The sequence below is a fragment of the Lepisma saccharinum genome, chromosome 13, assembly GCF_977018435.1.
Source record: "Lepisma saccharinum chromosome 13, izLepSacc3.1, whole genome shotgun sequence".
Lineage (NCBI taxonomy): Eukaryota > Metazoa > Arthropoda > Insecta > Zygentoma > Lepismatidae > Lepisma > Lepisma saccharinum.
The window spans coordinates 63,524,374-63,545,158 of NC_139241.1; the positions used below are offsets into that span (position 1 = coordinate 63,524,374).

A 20,785-nucleotide genomic window follows, 5' to 3' on the forward strand; every position below is an offset into this window, starting at 1 on the left:
TCAAAAAAACATTTATGTATACGAGGGAAACTATATTTTTTCTCAAAGCTATAAACGGTGGTATGTCCTGGAGAACATGGCACCTGAAGTATGTCAACATACCACTAGATGGCAGTGTGATGAATTGTTTTCGTACAGAGGGCAATGGTAATTCATTGAGTCAACCTTCATTCCACGCTGTGATTTTAGATTTTCGTGCTGGTCCTGCATTCTCGCAAAAAAAAAATAGTTGCCATGCCCCAAACCTGATATATACACACAAGCACACACCCACACTCAAATATTTCAAGTTTCCCGAGAGAAAACTGAAATTGATAAATTTCTTACTTCGTCCCTTCATGGTGGTTTTCTAAGGTAACTTGCACCCTGTTACATACGTACCTGCAGTTCTGGTTGAAAATTCTAGGGATCGGGCAGTCAGGAGTCAGCAGGGCCTGGTTGAGGTAAACTTTATTTTTGGTTGAGGAATTCTCCTCGGGAGACTCCTCCTCCTCTTCATCCCAACGGCTGGCCAAAATATCTGGAAAGGAAACAGAAGCTGCTTTAGCCATGTGCTCCTGTTTTTACAAATTTCAAATTAGGAATGGATTTACTGATACCAACAAGTGGTATTCTACCTGCATCATATCAAAATTAAAGTGAAGAACATGAATTGTTGATTCTGGGGCTGAACAGATTCAGATGCATTGGACGGAATGTCTTGTGAAGTCTGCAAAAATTCACATGACACTCGCAGAATATAAATATCCTGTTAATGATGAAAAATGAGTCATTTTCATTAATTTTGCAACAACATTGTGGGAAGAAAATGTTTTCTGTGATTAAAATATTATCCACTGTGAAATTACAAGTATTTCAAAGCAGAAAACATTGGTAGTTCGCTATGATATAGTTCCAATAGAAAATATAGATGTTAAATCAGTCATTTTGATTGCACACCAAAGTGGCATGTATCAAAATGTATGTAATGCGCAAAATATGTTGTGAGGGCATTTGATTGCCTTTCCATGGCAACATACAGTCACAAGAGGATACCCCTAAATTTTAAAATATTCAAAATGCATTTGTTTCTTAGTCACTAGTGACAACTCTTGGCAGGTGCATTGGTCTTCATTTCAACAAAAAGTTTTATTCACTCCAGGCTACTGTGGAGTCACATGAACAGTGTAGTCAGGGTTCATTAATTATGAAACCAAAATAACTATTGGCAAAAATATATCAAAATGCCTGCAAAGCTAATATAACTTACATTTTTGAAACTATCTATTAATCCACTCATATTAATTAAATATAAATAAAAACATATTTATGGTAGTTAAAAATATAAAACCAAGTGCACTGCCTGTACACGTGAACATATTCAAGGAGCAAGTGGGGTGTGAATAGGAGGAAAGCAAAGAACTTGCTGAAGATCTTTCTTTTCAACAGGCAAAACACTGGACTGTTATCTACTTTTTAACGTCCTCAGGTACGTATTCATTAATATAACAGATAACAGTCAATGCTTCAAACTATATGAAAAGATAACTTACGATTATAAACTCTGTATGCATCACATTCAATGAAGTCCCTTATTGATGATATCTTCAAAACAGCATCCCTTATTAGAAGTCTCCATTCATAACACCTGAAAAAGGGGTGGACGATAATTTATTTTGTATGGTAGCTCGATTTTTTTGGCAGGCTTTTATGTCCACTCACATTTAGTTTCACTAAAAGCACAATACCATATTAATACTACAGATGAATTGATATACTAGCGTAAAAAACGGAATAGAAAATTACAAACATTACATCCAGAATATGATTCACATGAAGTTAAAGTACATCTATTAATAAAAATTGGTGAAAAATTCAAACACAAAACTATATCCCATTGTCAGCCAATGTTAACTATCAGTTAGTCCACATTTGTTAGAAATTCCAGTTAGCTTTCCTACCAATTATCTACAACATGTTGATATGGCACAGTTTTTAAAATTAAAGCATATGAATATTAAACAGAAAAGTTTCATTCTACTAACCTGATTTAAAATTGCATGTGTTCTTTGTGAAGAACATTCATGGCCTATTACTGTACATAACCTGTATTTAGACATTTACTTTGCAAAACTTTATCATATGGATAATGTTCAAACTAAGGTTGAGTTATTACCACTTTGAACTGATATCCACACCAATGCTTGAAAATTGTAATAATTAAAAGATGTTCAAAATATTTATTAACATTAGTGTGCAAGTATTCCACTCCAATTATATGCATCAATTTACCAAGAGTTTTGCTTTCAAATATTTAAAAATTACATCAGAATATTAAAATACATGTTATGTAATCACAAAATCCAGTTTTTGCACACAACTCCAAAGTTTGCATAATTTCAAGGATAATTAGATTTGACAAAATTGATTGATTGATTGAGTTGGTGTTTTAAGTCCACTTTATGCACAGTAAGGCTAATCGGGATGACTTACAGTTTAAAGTGGGATCCGAACAACTATGTGCCTCCACCGGGAATCAAACTCGGGACCCCTTGATTACAAGGCGACGATGCTACCACTGCGCCATCAGGGAGGTCTATTTGACAAAATTGTCGCAATAATTTCTAACTGATACTTTCTGACACCAATACATCAGCCCAGTTTATACAGTGGAACCTTGATTTTACGTTTTCCAAAGGACCAAGCTGAAAAAACTTGAATTCTGGGAAATTGTAAAATTGGAGAAAACATTTTGCTATGTTGCTACATTGGGACCATAAAGATTGAATGCATAATGCATGGAGAATGCAAAGTCCAGGAACATAAAATTGGGGTTCAACTGTATTCATAAAAATTGTAACAAAATTGTAGAATCTTGCTACTAAAGTACTGACTATTTATTAGGGCTGAGCAGATACTAATGCCACACAACACTTTCATGCAGTCTAATTATCAAAACTTTGATTCTTTTTAATTTGCAGCAGTTTTATGTGAAAAAAAAACATGAATTTTGTCATTATGTAACATGGAATATAATATCCTGACATATTTTCTTAAATATTTTAAGGCAAAATCCTTGCACACTAATGTTAGTCAATATTTTGAACATCTTTTAATTATTACAATTTTCAAGCATCAATATCAGTTCAGCCCTACTATTTATATATACAGGTTGGTGCATATTGTATCTACTAATTTGAGTTGGTAACCCTGCCAGAATGCATGTGCAGGATACCTACATCCATGGAGAGTTAGGAGTTGGGCAATTAGTATACAATGGAGCATTGACCGGTGCAAAAGTGGCAGCGGTAGCAGGTGGACAGGCACCATGCACAACAGTGAAGATCGCCATGCACCTGTTCCAGATATACACAGCATTCTGAGGTGGGTTAGACAGTGGAGAGCCCCACGGGTAATATTGTGAACCGTCAGTCACTATTCCACAGGACATGTTGAGACACACGTAATGAAAGCCTTCCCGCATCACCTCAAACAGAGCATCCAAGCAGGAGGAGGACATTTAGAGGACGTTATTTTCAATGTGCAATGATGTTGCAAGATGCAGGCAGTGGAGATGAAATTTTTAAGGAGTATATTGGGGAAGACTAGAAAGGATAGAATAAGGAATGAGGAGATACGGCAGACAGTGATGCTTCAGGACAGAATACGAGGGTTGCTGGAAAAGTTTCTGCAAACTACCACCAACAGTGGTGCTAGTTATTGTAGATTAGGCACACACAGGAGATGTACTACGTAGAAATTTCTGAACATACGGAAACTTTCAAAACTGTTGAATCCCACACAACTTGACCAAAGCTCAAAAACAGCCTTGTGTAAATTGGTGTAAAGAAATGCTCAAAAAATTTCAACCGAGGCAAGTCAAATTTGGTGTACTACATTGTTACACGGGACGAAAATAGGATTTATTCATACGAACCCGAAACTAAACAGCATCCACTGTTTGGGTGTTTCAAAGTGAGCCGAAACTAACAAAAGGTGTTCTTGTTCGAGGAGTGCTGCCAAGCAAATGGTTGCCTGTTTCTTCGGTTATACTGGACATGTGGCAACAATAGCTTTAGAAGATCGAATGACTGTAAATGCTGAGTGGTATACAACAATTTGTTTGCCAGAGGTCATCAATGAATTGCATAAAACAAACCCAACTCGTCGCATTATGTTTCACCACGATAACGCCAGTTCCCACTCAACACACCAAACTGTTGATTTTTTGTCCAGTAAAAATGTCAATTAATGACTCATTGTCGGCACTCACCTGATTTATCGCCTAATGATTTTTTTTTTGTTCCCACACCTGAAAAATAAGATGCGTGGTGAGCGATTTGTGTCGTCTGAAGCAGCTGTTGATGCATTCTGAACAACAGTTTCTGAGGTATCAGCTTCAGAGTGGAAAAAATGCTTTCAAAATTGGTTTGAGCATATGCAAAAGTGTATGGTTCTTAAGGGTGAATACTTTGAAAAACAATAAAGCCATTCCCAGAATTTCACGTCTTTTTTTATATTGATTGCAGAAACATATCCAGCAGCCCTCGTAGATTAGACACAGATGAGATGGTTCGGACACATGGATGAGTGCAGAAAGACTACCAGTTAGAGCTTACAATGTACAAGGAGTGGAAATAAGGCCAAAGGGGAGACCAAGATGTTGGTGGAAAGAGCAGATAGTGGAGAGTGTTAGGAGAAGAGGGCAAGATTGGAACACTGTGGAAAGAGAGGAATGGTGGAAGACCACAAGAAAAAGGAGAGGCTTGACTTCTGTGCCGACCCAGCCAGGGATGATGATGATGATGAGTGATGTCTGTATTGTCCATATTATACACTGTATTAAATATTTATGTGCATATTTTTATTTCATAACTAGAGGCATGCAAATTTAGTTTTTGACGAAAACACGAAATATGAAATAACATACTGTAATGTTCATTTTTCATGTTTCTGAAAGGTGTGAGGTGCATTTTCCTACCCTGTTTTGTCACGAAATAATGCGAAATGAACTGCAAAATGCAAAATTGACTCTTAAACATGAAATTTACCATTAATATACCGACGCGACACTTTCTGAAGTCTCAAGTATCCTGTGAGTTATGCAATTCACGGAAAATTGATTAATTCTGCTGTAAATATTTGAGAAGCAAAAATGTACCCCTTTATACAGGAATAAATTTAACACTCTGGTAACTACATAAATGTGCTATTAGAAGGGATATGTTTATTTTGTGTAATAAGTGCAGTTTATAAATCAAATTTAGGATTATATTCACATTTTTAAAACCAAAATATCTTTTATATAGCATTTTGATGTGATTATTCACTGCTATAACACAGAAATTTTATTTTATTTACCGCTTTTGAACCCGAAATAGACTCTTTTTTTATAACAATGTAACAATGTAACATTGACAACATCCATTATATAACAGATTCTTTTTGTTTAAAAATTACTAACCATTGTTATAACTGTATCTTTAGTCAAAATGAAAATAAATGTCTGATGAAAGGAGCGTGTGTTCTCCTGAAACGTCACAAAGAAAACTGTTTTCTTATGCTTGTAATAACCGTAAACTACAGGAAAATAATTCTATAATGCAAGCAATGCGTACATACAAGAAAAGACTCTTTTTTTGTACCGAAATTTTGCTTTTTTTATTTACCAAAAATATGTGCCTCTATTCATAACCATATAAAGTTACTACAAGCACTCACCATGTTTCTGTTGTCATTTGAAGTTAGTAGATACAATATGCATCTCCCTGTATATTGGATTGGTAATTTTACCAACAAACTGATATATGTACCTTCACTTATTGATGCAAATAGAGCACCACTTATTCTGTCTCCTCTCCACTTAAAAGTTAACAAGAGTAGCTGCTGAGTCTACACACCTATCTGGCATCTTCTCTTCCTGCCTCTGTAGCTCCTCAAGGATTATAATGCTACTTTGAATCATCATCTTCCCCACTCTCACGTAAAAGTGCAGGCTATGCACCAAATCGACGAGTTCTATTTCCGGTAAGGTATAGTAGCAAATTGGTATAATGAAAGACTCAAACTGAAACAGACAAGCTTCGTTAACAATTACAGCCTAATATCATTATGTTAATTTTAGTTTCACCAAACCTCTATTGATATTATATATATTTTTTATGCCTTGAAATCGACTGACAATGGTACATTTACTCATACTAAGTAGAATGCATAAGCATATATTTTACGGGGTGTCTAGAATATCAAAACAAAATTCCCTGACTTTTCCAGATCAAGAACCAAAATCTTTCAGACTAAACCATTACGGCAATTCGTGAATTTAAACATGTGTGTATTTGAGCTAATCCATTAATTGTGTTTTGCAAGTGTCCTGTCATCATATCATCACTCATCCTCAACTTTGCGATTAGCCAAAAATGGCAGAAAAGCAAAGAAAAATGAAACAAATCAATCAATCATTTGAGACCTACCTGAAGTAATGCATTGAGTGAAGAATTGAGCCATGTAAAGAGAAGGACATGGTTCCACGGAAGCCTCACCAGCACACTGGGCGATGTCCATTTCACGTCCTTCTGCAGTGAATCATGGAAGCTGGAGTTCATCTCCATTGCTGGGGAAGTACAATACACATTAGTAAACACATGTGCTTACTCACTACACATCGATCAGGCATGTAGATGCAATTATTTATTTGCTGAATATACTGGGTGTTTCAGAAATAATTGAGGGGTTACAAAAATATATTACAAGTAAAGTATTGAACTTAGGTTAATGAAACCTGTCCAGAATGAACGAGAACCGCACAGCTTTTTTTACACCTACAAATGTGTGCACTATGGGTGACATTACACACATCGACATGATAGTCTAGTTCTTGCCACACTTGCATCAACATGGGCCTGTAGATAGTATCTATTGCTGCGATGATACACTCCCTTAAGGGCATGCGATACAGTTTCCACGAGAGTCTTCCCAAGCCCTTCCGTCCATGGCAGTGTGCCAACTTAGCTCTCTTGGAACCAGATCTGGCTCTTTCGTGCACTCATTCGGCTTTGAACTGGGATGCCCACACTCATGCCCCACTATGATGGCATCACTGGTTCCGGCCCACATAGACCAACTTCTGTCATAATTATACATTTTGCACGTGACGTGATATTATTATATTGGCTGCGTTGCCCCACTCCTTCTTATCTCCAGCTACTTCTTTATAGCGCAATGTTTGATGTGAAATTGATATAATATTGTTATCAGGGAATTCTTTATTTTCTATTTCATACCACCTTCGGTGGATTATTGAGATGGGCGATGCCACCGGATCTAGATGTTGAAAACTAAGAATAAATTGTCATCAATTTAGAGTTAACGATAATAGCAGTGCCACACCCCTTTGACAACTAACATTACCCTAGAAGGCATTTTATCCAGCCTTCGTAAATCTAGCTCCATGAAAGTCAGTTTTAACTCCATTTAAGGTGAAATTGAGTTATTTTATGCACATTAGGTTTGGCAACACTGCCAGAAGGCAAGGCGAAAATCATTGATTATATGGGAGTATGATTTGATTTGTTCTCTTCGGAATATAAAACTTCCGATGGAATAGAAAGAGATGTCAACAGGAAGAGGGCAGTTCAAAGATGAATTTTACCAGCGGAAAAGTCAAAACTTAGAGTGCCACACACGTAAATTTGCCGTTGCGTAGAAACGAATTTTCGTTTCGTCTCCCTCTCTCTTAGCATCATGTGTTCTACCCTGCTCGAAAACCTTCGCTATTGTTGCCACATTGTCATTCCATTCCTGGACACACTCGCGCAAACATCATTGAAAACAATTGAATAGCGCTCCAGCTCGCGGTTCCCACCGTTCGGTAGGGACGCTAATGTGGCAATATAGCACGGCGTAGTGCTTGCTTCTTTTATGCAGTGCATGTTCATTGGCTAGCTAGTAACTAGTGTTGCCAACTGTAATAATGAAGCACTATTTCTGTCACGGAAGGGGAAAAGCCAGGTAAAGTGGCGGTGAGTTTTGTTGGATTGGAAGCACCATATTTTTATTTTATACTAAGTATTTGACCGGTTTGATGTTGTGTGCGTGTATTGCGTGTGTGTATGTAAAAGTGTGTGTTTGCTAATGAACGTTAAATTCCATAATGCCTCCCGTTCTGTCGAAGTTGAAATCAAAAACCTTGCATAGCCAAGCTCGGGAAATTCTAAGCAACGTGCACGAGTTCATGAAGGAGGAAGCCAGTCATGGTGTTAGCATCCCAATAAAGCATTTTGGCAAGAGAGCAGCGAACAGCAGCAACAAATTGTTCAATTTCATAATTTTGGAATTATTCAAAATAAATAAATTATGTGGCTCCAACATCATTTCAACTCTGGCTCCAGCACATGTTCTTGTAGAAATTGCATAGAGGAGGCTGTCATTTTTGCTGCTTAATGCGATACATATTGTTTTCTGTGTTAAAATTGCCATGCTTTGATGGGTGACCAAGTTCATAGCAGGGCCGGCGGAAGGGGAGGGCGAACCGTCCCATCGCCCAGAGCGGCAAAATTTGAAGAGAAGAAAAAAATAAGCCTATTGAAAACTGTGATCGAGCGAGATATTCTTTTGCGCTGAATAGTATTGAAATAGCATAAGAAGTCTCATTATTTATTTTATATTTTGATGTTTTAGTTAGGAATATATTGATTTTCAATTTTCCGTTGCTGCGTAATGACGGGGGGGGGGGGGGTTGAAATAGAGCGGCATCTGCCGCCACCTCCCAGGGAGGCAAAATGACTAGCGCCGGCCCTGGTTCATAACAAAAGAAAAAGCCGCGCAGCTTATCATCTAGTGGCAGTATATGTACTTGTTATTGTTGTGGAAGCCGGCATCCTTTGTAAATGTACAACAAAGACAACCGACTGTCGCCGATCTCAGAGAGGAAATAATAATACTGCTTCAGGAGGAGTGTTATGGTGCAATTGTAGCGGTTTAACACGTTGGCATGTTATTATCTGCCGTTGCAGTTCCATACCAGTGTATACGGGTTTTGGGAGTGAAAAGTTAGAATGCCACCAGTGCATTAATGCAATGAAAAATAATATATATATATTTTTATTTTGTTTGAAATCACTCAAATAAGGAATCGTATGAAGAAGTCTTCTTTGCAGCATTTTTGGTAATTTTACTTATGTGTTAGTTCATATTTTGCGAATTTTTAGTCCATATGTATGTAGCTACATACAAAGCCACTTGTTAGTACATATTAATCCTAGTCCTGGTATAATGCATGACGTTTAAAACTCAACGTTAGATAGACCTGAATTCTCTAATTTTATTGTTGTACGTACCAGCTGTGCATCGGCGCACTGCAGCGATTTTTCTATCTGCTCCATTAGGAACACTGCTTCTTTAGTTGTTTCGCGCATCGCACGGCAGAATTATCTGCGCTGGACTCTACATTTGATTAGCCGTAACTTCATGTTGAAGTTGATTCCCCATAAGTAGGGGCATGCATATTTCGTTTTTGACGAAAAAACGAAATTTGAAAAAACACATTGTAGTGTTAATTTTTCATGTTTTTGAAAGGTGTGAGATGCATTTTGTGACCATGTTTTGTCACGAAATAATGCGAAATTAACTTCAAAAAGCGAAATTAACTCTTAAACACGAAATTTACCATTTATATACCGATGTGACACTTTCTGAAGTCTGAAGTATCCTGTGAGTTATGCAATTCCCGGAAAATTGATTCATTCTGCTGTTAATATTCGAGAAGCAAAAATGGACTACTTTACACAGAAATAAACTTAATACTCTTATAACTACATAAATGTGCTATTAGAAGTGAAATGTTAATTCTGTGGAATAAGTGTAGTTTTTAAATCAAATTTAGGATTATATTCACAATTTTAAAACCAAAATGTCTTTTTATATACCACTTTTCATCCAATATTTCACCGCTATAACACCGATATTTCATTTTATTTACCGCTTTTGAACCTGAAATTGACTCAGTTTTTGTACTGAAATTTTGCTTTTTTATTTACCAAAAATATGTGCCTCTACCCATAAGTAATACATGGGATTCCGAAAATTTTTATTCATCATATTTTTCAAACATGTTGTCCAGCTTAATAACCAACATAAAAAAAATGCTTCCACTTGAAACATGGAGAGAAATTCATACTCTTGGATACACCCAGGTTTTTTTTTAGTAGCAGTGCCCATTCGGGTGATATTGAAATAAATGCACAATTGGTGCCTAACTGTATCTCCTCCCCTTAAGTCTGCGATATCACCACACAAATACAGTGTCTTTGATGAAACCCCCACAAAAAGAAGTGACATGGTGATCTTGGGGAACAAAACACTGAGTGATGCGAGTGTCTCCTAGCAGCAGGAATGTGAACTCTCAGCTTAATAAATCATACACACACAAACTGTTTGCATTCCTTGTTCGTTCTGGACTGGTGGAGTTCAATAGCCTACTTGCAATATTTTTTGTTAACCCCACAATTGTTTCTGAAACACATGACATTTCATGCACGGAGATGATATGGGGGCCTCCCTGATGTCATAATGGTCATTCTGATGCCTGGAAATCAGGGGTCAAGGTTTCGATCCCATTGTACCCCCACTCCAGATTAGCTTATCTGAACAAAAAGTGGAAACACAAAACTCTGATGTGCTGAGGTAATTTCTCTTCAAAGTTTTGGACCCTCCTATTCAAGAAATTATATATAAGTTAAAAATAGGTTTGAATATTTGAATTTGAGTTAACAGTGCATGCCTACATTAGCCATTTTCATGCATATCCATAAAAGTTAACACCAAAATTAGCAGTATTTTTCAACAAATTATAAACAGCACCATCATGAGGGGAGGGACAGGGTGATGGCCGATTATATCCAACCCACACAAATGACCCTGGCAAAACCCTTTTTCAGTAACATTTCTACACTAATCTTCCTAGCAAACACAGTCAAGATTGTGGGAGTACCTTACCTTTCTTAATGATTGCATAGAAAGGAAGAACATATCCTTGCAACTTCTTCAAGGTGTCCGAAACCTCTCTCCTGCGTGCCAAATGCTTGTTATGAGCGACTTTATCCTTCTTCGTCCGGATTGCTGAAAAAAAAAGTTTCACAAGAAATGCTTTTTAATAGGAATAGATCTATATTAATTTTTTTGACTATACTAGTAAGTACCAATGGAAAATTTACTGATTTGCTAACCAATTTTCTACCTGATGAAAAATGAAATGGGTTTTACTTTAAAAAGAAACTATGCATTTTACTTTACAATAACATGGTACGTGAATTATAACTTTGAAATCATAAAAATACTACCAAAATGGCCGAATCTTACTCTAGTTACAGGCGATTTATGGCCAATACCAATAAAGTATCAATTCATCTGTTGTATGCCTAATTTTTAGAGGCACATATTTTTATAAATAAAAAAGCAAAATTTCGGTACAAAAACTGAGTCAATTTCGGGTTCAAAAGCGGTAAATAAAATGAAATATCGGTGTTATAGCGGTGAAAAATTGGATGAAAAGTGGTATATAAAAAGACATTTTGGTTTTAAAATTGTGAATATAATGTTAAATTTGATTTAAAAACTACTTATTCCACAGAATTAACACTTCACTTCTAATAGCACATTTATGTAGTTATAAGAGTATTAAGTTTATTTCTGTGTAAAGGAGTCCATTTTTGCTTCTCCAATATTAACAGCAGAATTAATAAATTTTCCGGGAATTGCATAACTCACAGGATACTTCAGACTTCAGAAAGTGTCGCGTCGGTATATAAATGGTAAATTTCATGTTTAAGAGTTAATTTCGCTTTTTGAAGTTAATTTCGCATTATTTCGTGACAAAACATGGTCACAAAATGCATCTCACACCTTTCAAAAACATGAAAAATTAACACTACAATGTGTTTTTTCAAATTTCGCTTTTTCGTCAAAAGCGAAATATGCATGCCCCTACTAATTTTTAATATAGATAACTGTTCTTCCACATAAATTAAGCAGTGAGATTAAATATTTTTCTTTTGTCTAACATTAGGCGGAGCTCAATATTTTCTGCTAAAACTTTGGATGAGTATGTTTCATCTAAAAAAAAATATAGCTCTGATATTACACTATTTTCCTACTAAAAAAAAAATCAAAAACTTTGAATTTTCTTCAAAATTGAATATCAGTTTTGGCTTTGCTTGCCCAAAGTGCAAAGAACGAACTGGCAGTTTACACTCCAATGGATCACATTGTATAAGAATCTTACCTTGCAATATGGCCTTCCGCCATGAGTTCATCTTCTCCTCAACTGGTCCCCAAAACATGTTACCGAACGCATTCTTCCAGAGACCGATCAACATCTGGGAGTACGGATGGAGAGCAGCCTCATTGTCCAGGGCCATCACGCGGGAGGTAGATATGCTGTACAGGAGCTTCCTGTGCTCGTCCTCGAACATCACCTGATGACCCGAAGGAATCTGCTGAAGGATGTGGAAGTACACAACCTCTGCGTAGATCTCCTCTCTCTCGGTGAGGAAAAGTGTATATTCACGGGCCGAGTGCGATTCTGATCGTACAACGTGAGTTAACTTGGAGCAATTGCTGTACACGGCATGCTCCCAGCAACATAGCTGAAAAAGAGTACAGATCCCTCTTTCAAACTTCCTTTCCATGTCTTTGTTAATTGGGTGAACTGCTTGGTAGTTCATTCACTGGCTTCTTGGTTCAATGGTGAGAGAAGCCAATAAGAACTCTCACACAGTAGCATTTATATTAGGGATGGGACAGATTAATTGTTATCAGCCGATAAAGGCATATAGGTAAAATTACTGATCCGATATATCTATAACTATCTTAAAATTTAGTGCAAATTATGCTATTTGTTATAATTTTTATGGATAATCTCCATGCAATAATTTAAAAAAAAGTAAACATCTAAATACACAATTTGTTTAGCACTGCAGTCACCTGAAAACAAATATTTATTAAGAAGATCAATCAACTATTCAGGTACGTCAAGAACCATTTGAAATTTTATATCAGATCGGTAGAATATTTTAGTGGTACTTTATCGGTACTGGACAAAATTTCATATCGGCACATCCCTAGAATAAAGTTATTACAGCAATATCGAAAATAAATGACGAAGATAAAATATAATATTTTTATAGAGGACATTTACAAAAAAGAAACCTACAGGGAGAAAATGTGTTTTTAGTTTCTAATCTTGGCAAAAATAATAATTACAGTGGAACCTTGATTTAACGTTTTTCAGGGGACCAAGGTGTAAAAACTTAAAATGCAGGGAAAATTTTAACATTTTGTTCTGATGGGAACCATGCAGATTGAACGCATAATGCAGGAAAATGTAAAACAGCAGCTTCACTGTACTTCCCCTAACTTTTCATGTTTTTTTCAGCCAGTAGGAACCCTAATAATGTAATATAATGTGATTTGCACACTAAGCCACGCAATTCACAAACCATAACTCACCTCCTCCTCATTCCACCAACATATGTCGTCAACGGCCAGCTCAAAATGCAATAGGAACTGATTGTCCCAAGTATCCTTGATGTATGTCTCAAGCTTGCTGGGTCGCTTGTTCTGCCGCCACATCCAGTCCTCTGGGGTCGCCCACCTGGAAGCACACTCCATGGGCTCAGCCGAGAGCCACCGCTTCAGGATGAGGCACAAGCAGCCTGCCATCCTTTGGTAGATGGGGAGTGTTGCACACATCTGCGGAACAAAGAAAGAAATCACATTGTTCATTACTTCCATAGGCATGCACATCGGAGGCAATTGCCCGCTCCTATTATTTATCACCATTAATAAACAATGCTACAGATCTACTTAAAGAAATTAATGATTTCAAGGTCAATGAAAGTTCCGAGCAACAAGGGGGAGGGCATTGTTTGTTATGCACCTGGATGTGTCAGTGACATGGTGAATGTATTTAACACTCTTCTATCAGCTGGAAGAAGGCTATCATTGTACGATAGCATATTTTCTTAAGACTGCAGTAGTTCATACTAATGTTGGACCAACAGTGTTTCATATGCTGTCCCATAATTGTAAATATATGTGCTGTACTCAGTTCGAAAGCAAGTGTATAGTGAAAGTTTTAGTTTAAGAGCAGCCGTGAATTTTGATTAGATTTGGATTTTCTTTACTTGAAGTATATGTGAGTTCAATCTTGGCATATAATTTTTTTTGGGGGGGAGGGTCCGGATCAACTCCAGGACCGAATATGTACCTGTTTTGTAAACATCAATACAAAGTATATAAAACAGTGGAATGGTATGATGTTATTAATTCCCCAACTGAACTTTCATCAAGACACTCCCCCTCCCCCAAATCAGAGGGTGTGCACACACATGATTACTTCTATTCCGCCAATTGCAGTTCAGACTGTGTGATTGATTGATTTGTTGTTTTAAGTCCACTTTATGCACAGAAAGGCTAATCAGGACTGGGCCTATAGTTTATAGTGGGATCCAAACCACTGTGCATGTGTCTCCACTAGGTTTCAAACCCAGGACCCCTTGGTTACAAGGCAGTGATGATTCAGACTGTGTGAATTATTGTATATGTGTATTAAAAGAATTCTACAGGCAGATTATGGTTCCAAATTTATGTAAACAAATAAAAGTTCTTGCATATAATGCTGTAGTTTGTCTTTAGTCTTCCTCACATCATTTTACGTGTGAATAAACTAGGGCTTAGCCAATACTAGTGTCTCAATACCAGTAATGATACTTTTACTAATTCCCAGCAATACCAATCTTGCTAAGTGGAAATTGCAACAATTTAAAAGTCAGTGTTTTTATACATTTTAAAATATAACTTTTTAATTGTAAATATACAAATCAATCTAACAAAGTTTTATTCTAAGATACATATTTATTATTTCACAATCATTTAAACACAAAATCCACCTCTCCCCACAATGCATTTGTATAATTTCCTGGATATTTGTTGATTGATTTGGTTCAAGAGAAGTAACGCCAAGAAATGATCTGAATGTAGGACAATCAGTTTGATATTACAATCAGCAAAAGTTCTTTTGAGAATTTTAAATAGATACCTATACTCTACAATGAACAGAGATATACAGTTTGGCTTTACAAAGAGAAGAGGTACGAGAGATGCCATAGGACTACTGAGATCACTTTGACCAAGATATCTGGCAAAAGGTAAAGAAATGTTTGTAGCATTTGTCGACCTGGAGAAAGCTTTTGATAGAGTGAACGGACCAGGCTCTCAGGGATCCTGAAGAATATTGGTGTAGACTGGAAGGAAAGGAGGCTTATCTGCAACCTATATATGAAACAACATGTAAAAGTGAAAACAGAAGAAATGAGCCAGGAAAGTGAAATTGGAAGAGGGGTACGACAAGGCTGCTGCCTTTCCCCTACATTATTCAACATCTATTTAGAAGAAATAGTCAAAAAACCTGTTTCCAGAGCAAGGAAGGGATAGCAGTAGGAGGAAGGAAAATATCTTGTACACGATTTGAAGATGACATGGTCCTCTAGGCAGGAACGGAAAAGGCCATAAATGCCATGCTAGCAAAATTGAATACCACTGTGAACAGTTCGGGATGAGAATAAATGTGAAGACAAAGAAAGCAATGGTGATCAGAAGAAACCAGAGAAAGTTAAGAGTGAGCGTCAGTGGTGAGAGAATCGAACAAGTAGACAGCTTTAAATATCTTTGATGCATCATTAAGCAGTGACATGAAATGCAGTTAAGAAATAAAAGTGAGAGTAGCATGGCAAAGGAAGACTTCAATAGAAAGAAAAATATTTTCTGTAGATCTATGAACACAGAACTGAGAAAAAAATAATGAAATGTTTTGTATGGAGTGTCGCTCTATATGGTGTGGAAACGTGGACACTGAGAACAAGAGAGAAAAAGCGACTGGAAGGTCTACAAATGTGGCTATGGACACGAATGGAACGGGTGAACTGGACAGAAAAAGTGAGAAATGAAACCGTGCTTGAAAGAGTTGGGGAAAAAGAGATCAATGCTGGACATAATCAGTGGTTGGGCCACTGGATGAGAAGATACTGTATCCTAAGGGATGCTATCAAAGAAATGGTCAATGGAAAGAAGAAGATACCAAATGATTGAAGACATAAAAATAAATTGGTCCTACGCTACAAAGCAAAAGGCTCAAGATCGAACAGCATGGACATTGCAAGGAACCAGAAAACAAAGAATGAATGGTTATTTTACTTCACCTTTCTGCCACTTTTGGCTAATTGCGATGATGAGGATGGGTGATATGATGAAACTGATAAAGATTCATTCACAAAGATCACCCGTGCCCATTCCACGATTTCATCACAGGACCCCTGGAATTATAGCATGCTGCCACGGAGGTCAATGTGTAAAAAATGAAATGAACCAGAAGTAAGTTTGTATCAGACACAAGAAATATAAATACAAGAAGGTGTAATCAGCATTCAACAATAAAGGAGACAAATATGAAATGTGAATACAGTTTCCTGCCTCTAGTAGTGATTTAGGGGAAAAAAAAAAAAGATCAGCTGCTGTAATTATTATGGAGCTATCATCCAGGAACCACATGCTTGGAATTACCTTGATAAGTGTTCCCTTCTTCTTAGGATCTCCAAAGAGAGAGATAAAAGCACGGTTATTGGGAAAACTCGGATCATCTGAAAAAAATAAATACAAAAAAATTGACTACATTAATAAGATTAGTTCTAAGAGTTAGACGGTGTAAAGATATGAAGAATTTACTACAAAATCAGACGAGTCTCTCTAACTATCAAACAAAGAATAATTTTTGTCTGCCAAGGATGAATTTATCCACTCACCCTCCCTTTGACAAAATATTAGGTGCATCCAGAAAGTAAGTTTCTCTGGGGTCGTGCACAAAAAGGAAACATTATTTCATTCAATGATTGAATGCCACAGATACAGCACTTGTCTAGTTACTTGTCAACAATTCCTGCTGGAATTCAGGCACTTGTCATAGCGTGGGACCAACTTCTGTATACCTGCGTCGTAGAGGTCTGCAAGTGGGCACGGAACCACTGTGTGATAGCTGTCTGAACCTCTTCGTTGCTGTGAAAATGTTGACTGGACAAGAGGAGTTTGGTAACAATGTCGTGCAACAACGGCCGAGAAATCTGCGGGAAATGGCTGCTGAGTTCCATGATCGTGACGCGATGATCCTCCAATATGCGCTGCTGCATCCGCTCCACAAGCTCGGCCTTCAGTAAATGTCCTGCACCAACGACGCACCAGCTGCTTGCTCATGGCGTCTGGCCCATACACTCTGCACAGTTGACGATGTATTTCGATCGGCAGTATGTTTTGTGCGTTCAAGAACTTGATCACCGAATGAACCTTGCATGTAGCGGGAGATGGAATAAAAGCTGCCATGTTTCATCACTGCTGCGATGCTACTGAGAACTTTCGGGAGGCTTCTTCTAGGACATTCACTAGCCAGGGCATGTGCCTCTCACGCATGTGCAAAACCGGTTTCAATACGCATGCCCTGTCACCTGTGGGCGAGTGGGAAACTTACTTTCTGGATGCGCCTAATACTATTAATACCTGTAGTGCAAGGCCTTAATTTTAAAGATTGGATTTTTTATACGGGTTATCAGTTTCAGCTTCCCAAAATATCCTCCAGGAAAACTTATTTTCCATTAGTACAAGGTGAAAAAAAAATTGAACTTACAATATCAAAATGGTGTAAATGAATTTTAATGGAATGTTTCTGAAACATGCCATAAAACAGGGTTGTCCAAACTACATCCTGCAATGGTCGTTTATGTGTGTCCCTTACTCCTGATAAATCTTATGATATAATTATTTAAAAAAACTGATAAATGGTCACTTACTGACTGCTAATGAAATGTTCCTCATAAGTTGATTGAAACGAGACACGCTCACCACGTTCTTCACCAGAGAATGGATTTCTGCAGCCCTGTAAGAGGAAAATAGAACACACATGTTACTCCAAAACTTCATAGAAAGTAAAAGTAGAAATTTTAAAAAAAAGATATACTATAACCAGTACATATTTTTCCTGGGAAGAAAGGTTCAACTACTCTTCAAGTTGGTTCGTTATTGTGTGCATCATAAGAACTATTCAAAAAATTTTCTGGTATCTTCATAAATTATCGTCTATCCCGATAGCTACACATGCACACAGATGAACATTTCTTTCATTAAAATAATGTTATTAATCCCCACTTATTAGAAGGTGCCAGTATGGTGTACAGTTGTGAACTGCCAGGGCCTCCCTGATGGCGCAGTGGCAGCGTCGTTGCCTTGCAATCAAGGGGTCCCGGGTTCGATACCTGGTGGAGGCACATAATGGTTTGGATCCCACATTAAACTGTAGGCCCAGTCCCGATTAGTCTTACTGTGCATAAATTGGACTTAAAACACCAAATCAATCAATCAAGTTGTGAACTGCCAGGAAAAAAAAGGACAGACTATAAATGAAACGAAGCTACGGATTTAACTATAAAATATATTTAATCGTGACTTACTTTCTCCTTGTGAGGATTTTCAAAATATTGATGAAGGCATTTTCTGTGTCTTCTGACAAGTAGGCACCTGTTATGTGGCCTCTTTTATGCAGGTGTGAGCGAAGGTTAACGCACAAGGCGATCCAGAAGAATTCACACTGAAATATTTGAAAACATTGTACCATTACTACAATAAGCATTGTATTCAAATTGCAGTTATACACAAAATTGAATAAATAAAAGCAAAAAGAAACAGTTTAATATAAACCTGAACATGTTCTTTGTTCCAGCAAAGTGTTCTGGGATCATTCAGTAGGGGATTTTGTCAATATAAATAAAATAATTGTTTATTTATCCCTTACAATATAGGTAAGTGAAAATTTTGAAGGTGGTTGGATTTGATTTTTTGTTATTTAGCGTCCCTGTTCTGCCACTTGTGGCTAATCACGACAATTGTGTTAAGTGATGCCATGATGAAATTGACGAAGGATAAGTGATGGTGTTGCACATGTGCTAACCACTCTGCCAAATTTTGAAGGGGACTTTTGGAACATACCTGTAGCTCACATAATATTAGAGATATTTATTTGGTATTGATATACAAGTTTTAAAGTATGTCATCAGTAATTTGATTGTTGTCATGGGTTTATGATAACCAAAAGTGGTGTGTGAAGGAGTAAAAAAAATCATGCTTTACGGAAATAATACAATTTTAAAATGTTGTTCTATTTACTAAGAAAATAGGGTAAAATTTGCAACTACTATTTTAAGTTTCACATATATAAAATTTTACTTTCACCACAGGTTTATAGTTTTTTGCACTTCAGATGGCAGCAAATGAAGAAGTATTTGTGATTAGCTGCTTGCGATATGATTGTATTAAAATGAAAGTGTTGTTTATTCCAAATATACACTGTGGTTTTGGAAAGTTGTGCAAGTGTTTCTGCTCAATGAGTGAAAATCGCTTACATACTCAATGTGACCCTGAACTACACTACACATGCAGGCCCGTAGCCAGGAATTCTTAGTAGGGGGGGCGAAGTCAATCCCAGAGGGGGCAAATTTTTAATATATTGTGTCGCATTGGCAAATATAGGAGGGTGCACATAGGCACTTGCCCCCCTCCCCCAAAAGCTATAAGTAACAGGAAAGGGATGATATCTTGAAACTGCAACGAACAAAAAAGTTCGAGCAACATCAAATAACAATATTTCGATAATGATCTTTCCGGACTGCCAAAGAATACAAAGGTAAAGTCTAGTCGGGAGGGACTGTATCTATTTGATATTTACAGGTCGATAATGTTAATAGACTATTAATATATACCAACAGCTTTGAGCGCCTCTGCAGAGCTGATTAAGGGAGTCCTTTTCCTTTATAAATCGTACTTCATAATGTTTCCCTCTAGTTTCGGGTATGAAAAAAATTTACGCACAAAGGAATCTAATGAGAATCCAACAACACCATTGTGTTGTGTTATGCAAGAAAAATTGCATTAATAAAATAATAATGGTTACATATAATCTACATTTTGATAATTGTGCAAAAATTTGTATTTTTTTCTTTTTTTGTACTTGCTAAAACATTAAAACATGGGTCCCTTAGTCCACCACGGATTCTACTTGCTTCAAAGGGGAGACTCTTGCATCACTACAGACAATGTTTGCCTACTAATGACGTTAACTATTTTGCAAAATATTGTGTGAATTGTATTATTTTGTTGTTGAAATACATGTGTTTCACACCTGACAAACAAATAGGGATCCCTTAATTGATCAATGACTTCTTGGATGACATTGTCATCATTAATATTTCATATTAAGATTCATAGAGATAAATTATGTATCCTCTTTACATTAATAATAGTATGGTATGAAACCAAACAATACAAGGGGCCTGGTTCGCCATACCCCATCCCCGCGGCACGAGGTCTGTGGGCCGCTTATCGCCACCACTTGATGAACAAAAGCTTACAAACCTGAAATATCAGTTTTTTTATGCTGATACTGATGTCTGCCAGTCATAGAATGGCGCCATGGCATTTTCTTTAACACATTTTTTATTTTATTTAGACCGTTTTGGCCCCATAGCTATGACTCTGAACTTGGACTATAAGAATAACAAACATTGCGAGCGAAGCGAGCAAGGAAATTTTGCGAAAATTTGAAATCAAAGGGGGCAATTTACCCTCTCTGCCCCCCGCGAGTTCCCTTGTCCGTCTGGAAGAAAAACAAATTCCATCTTGAGTATCCATTTGTCCTGCTATTCTTAGATTCTGC

At 37.0% G+C, this 20,785-nt stretch overlaps 1 protein-coding gene across 3 annotated transcripts in view; it reads right to left on the reverse strand.

The window, feature by feature from the left end:
• LOC145997374 (uncharacterized) overlaps positions 1-20,785 on the reverse strand; it is a 71,613-nt gene that overhangs the window by 43,264 nt on the left and 7,564 nt on the right. For all 3 annotated transcript variants that reach the window (XM_083134344.1, XM_083134346.1, XM_083134347.1), the window contains exons 3-12: positions 18,528-18,664; positions 17,871-17,956; positions 16,597-16,673; positions 13,486-13,728; positions 12,260-12,623; positions 10,975-11,097; positions 6,453-6,592; positions 5,880-6,046; positions 1,533-1,627; positions 382-520 (exon numbers count right to left, since the gene is read on the reverse strand). In XM_083134344.1, the coding sequence (XP_082990470.1) occupies positions 382-520; positions 1,533-1,627; positions 5,880-6,046; positions 6,453-6,592; positions 10,975-11,097; positions 12,260-12,623; positions 13,486-13,728; positions 16,597-16,673; positions 17,871-17,956; positions 18,528-18,664 (1,571 nt within the window). The remainder of the gene's footprint in view (positions 1-381; positions 521-1,532; positions 1,628-5,879; positions 6,047-6,452; positions 6,593-10,974; positions 11,098-12,259; positions 12,624-13,485; positions 13,729-16,596; positions 16,674-17,870; positions 17,957-18,527; positions 18,665-20,785) is intronic.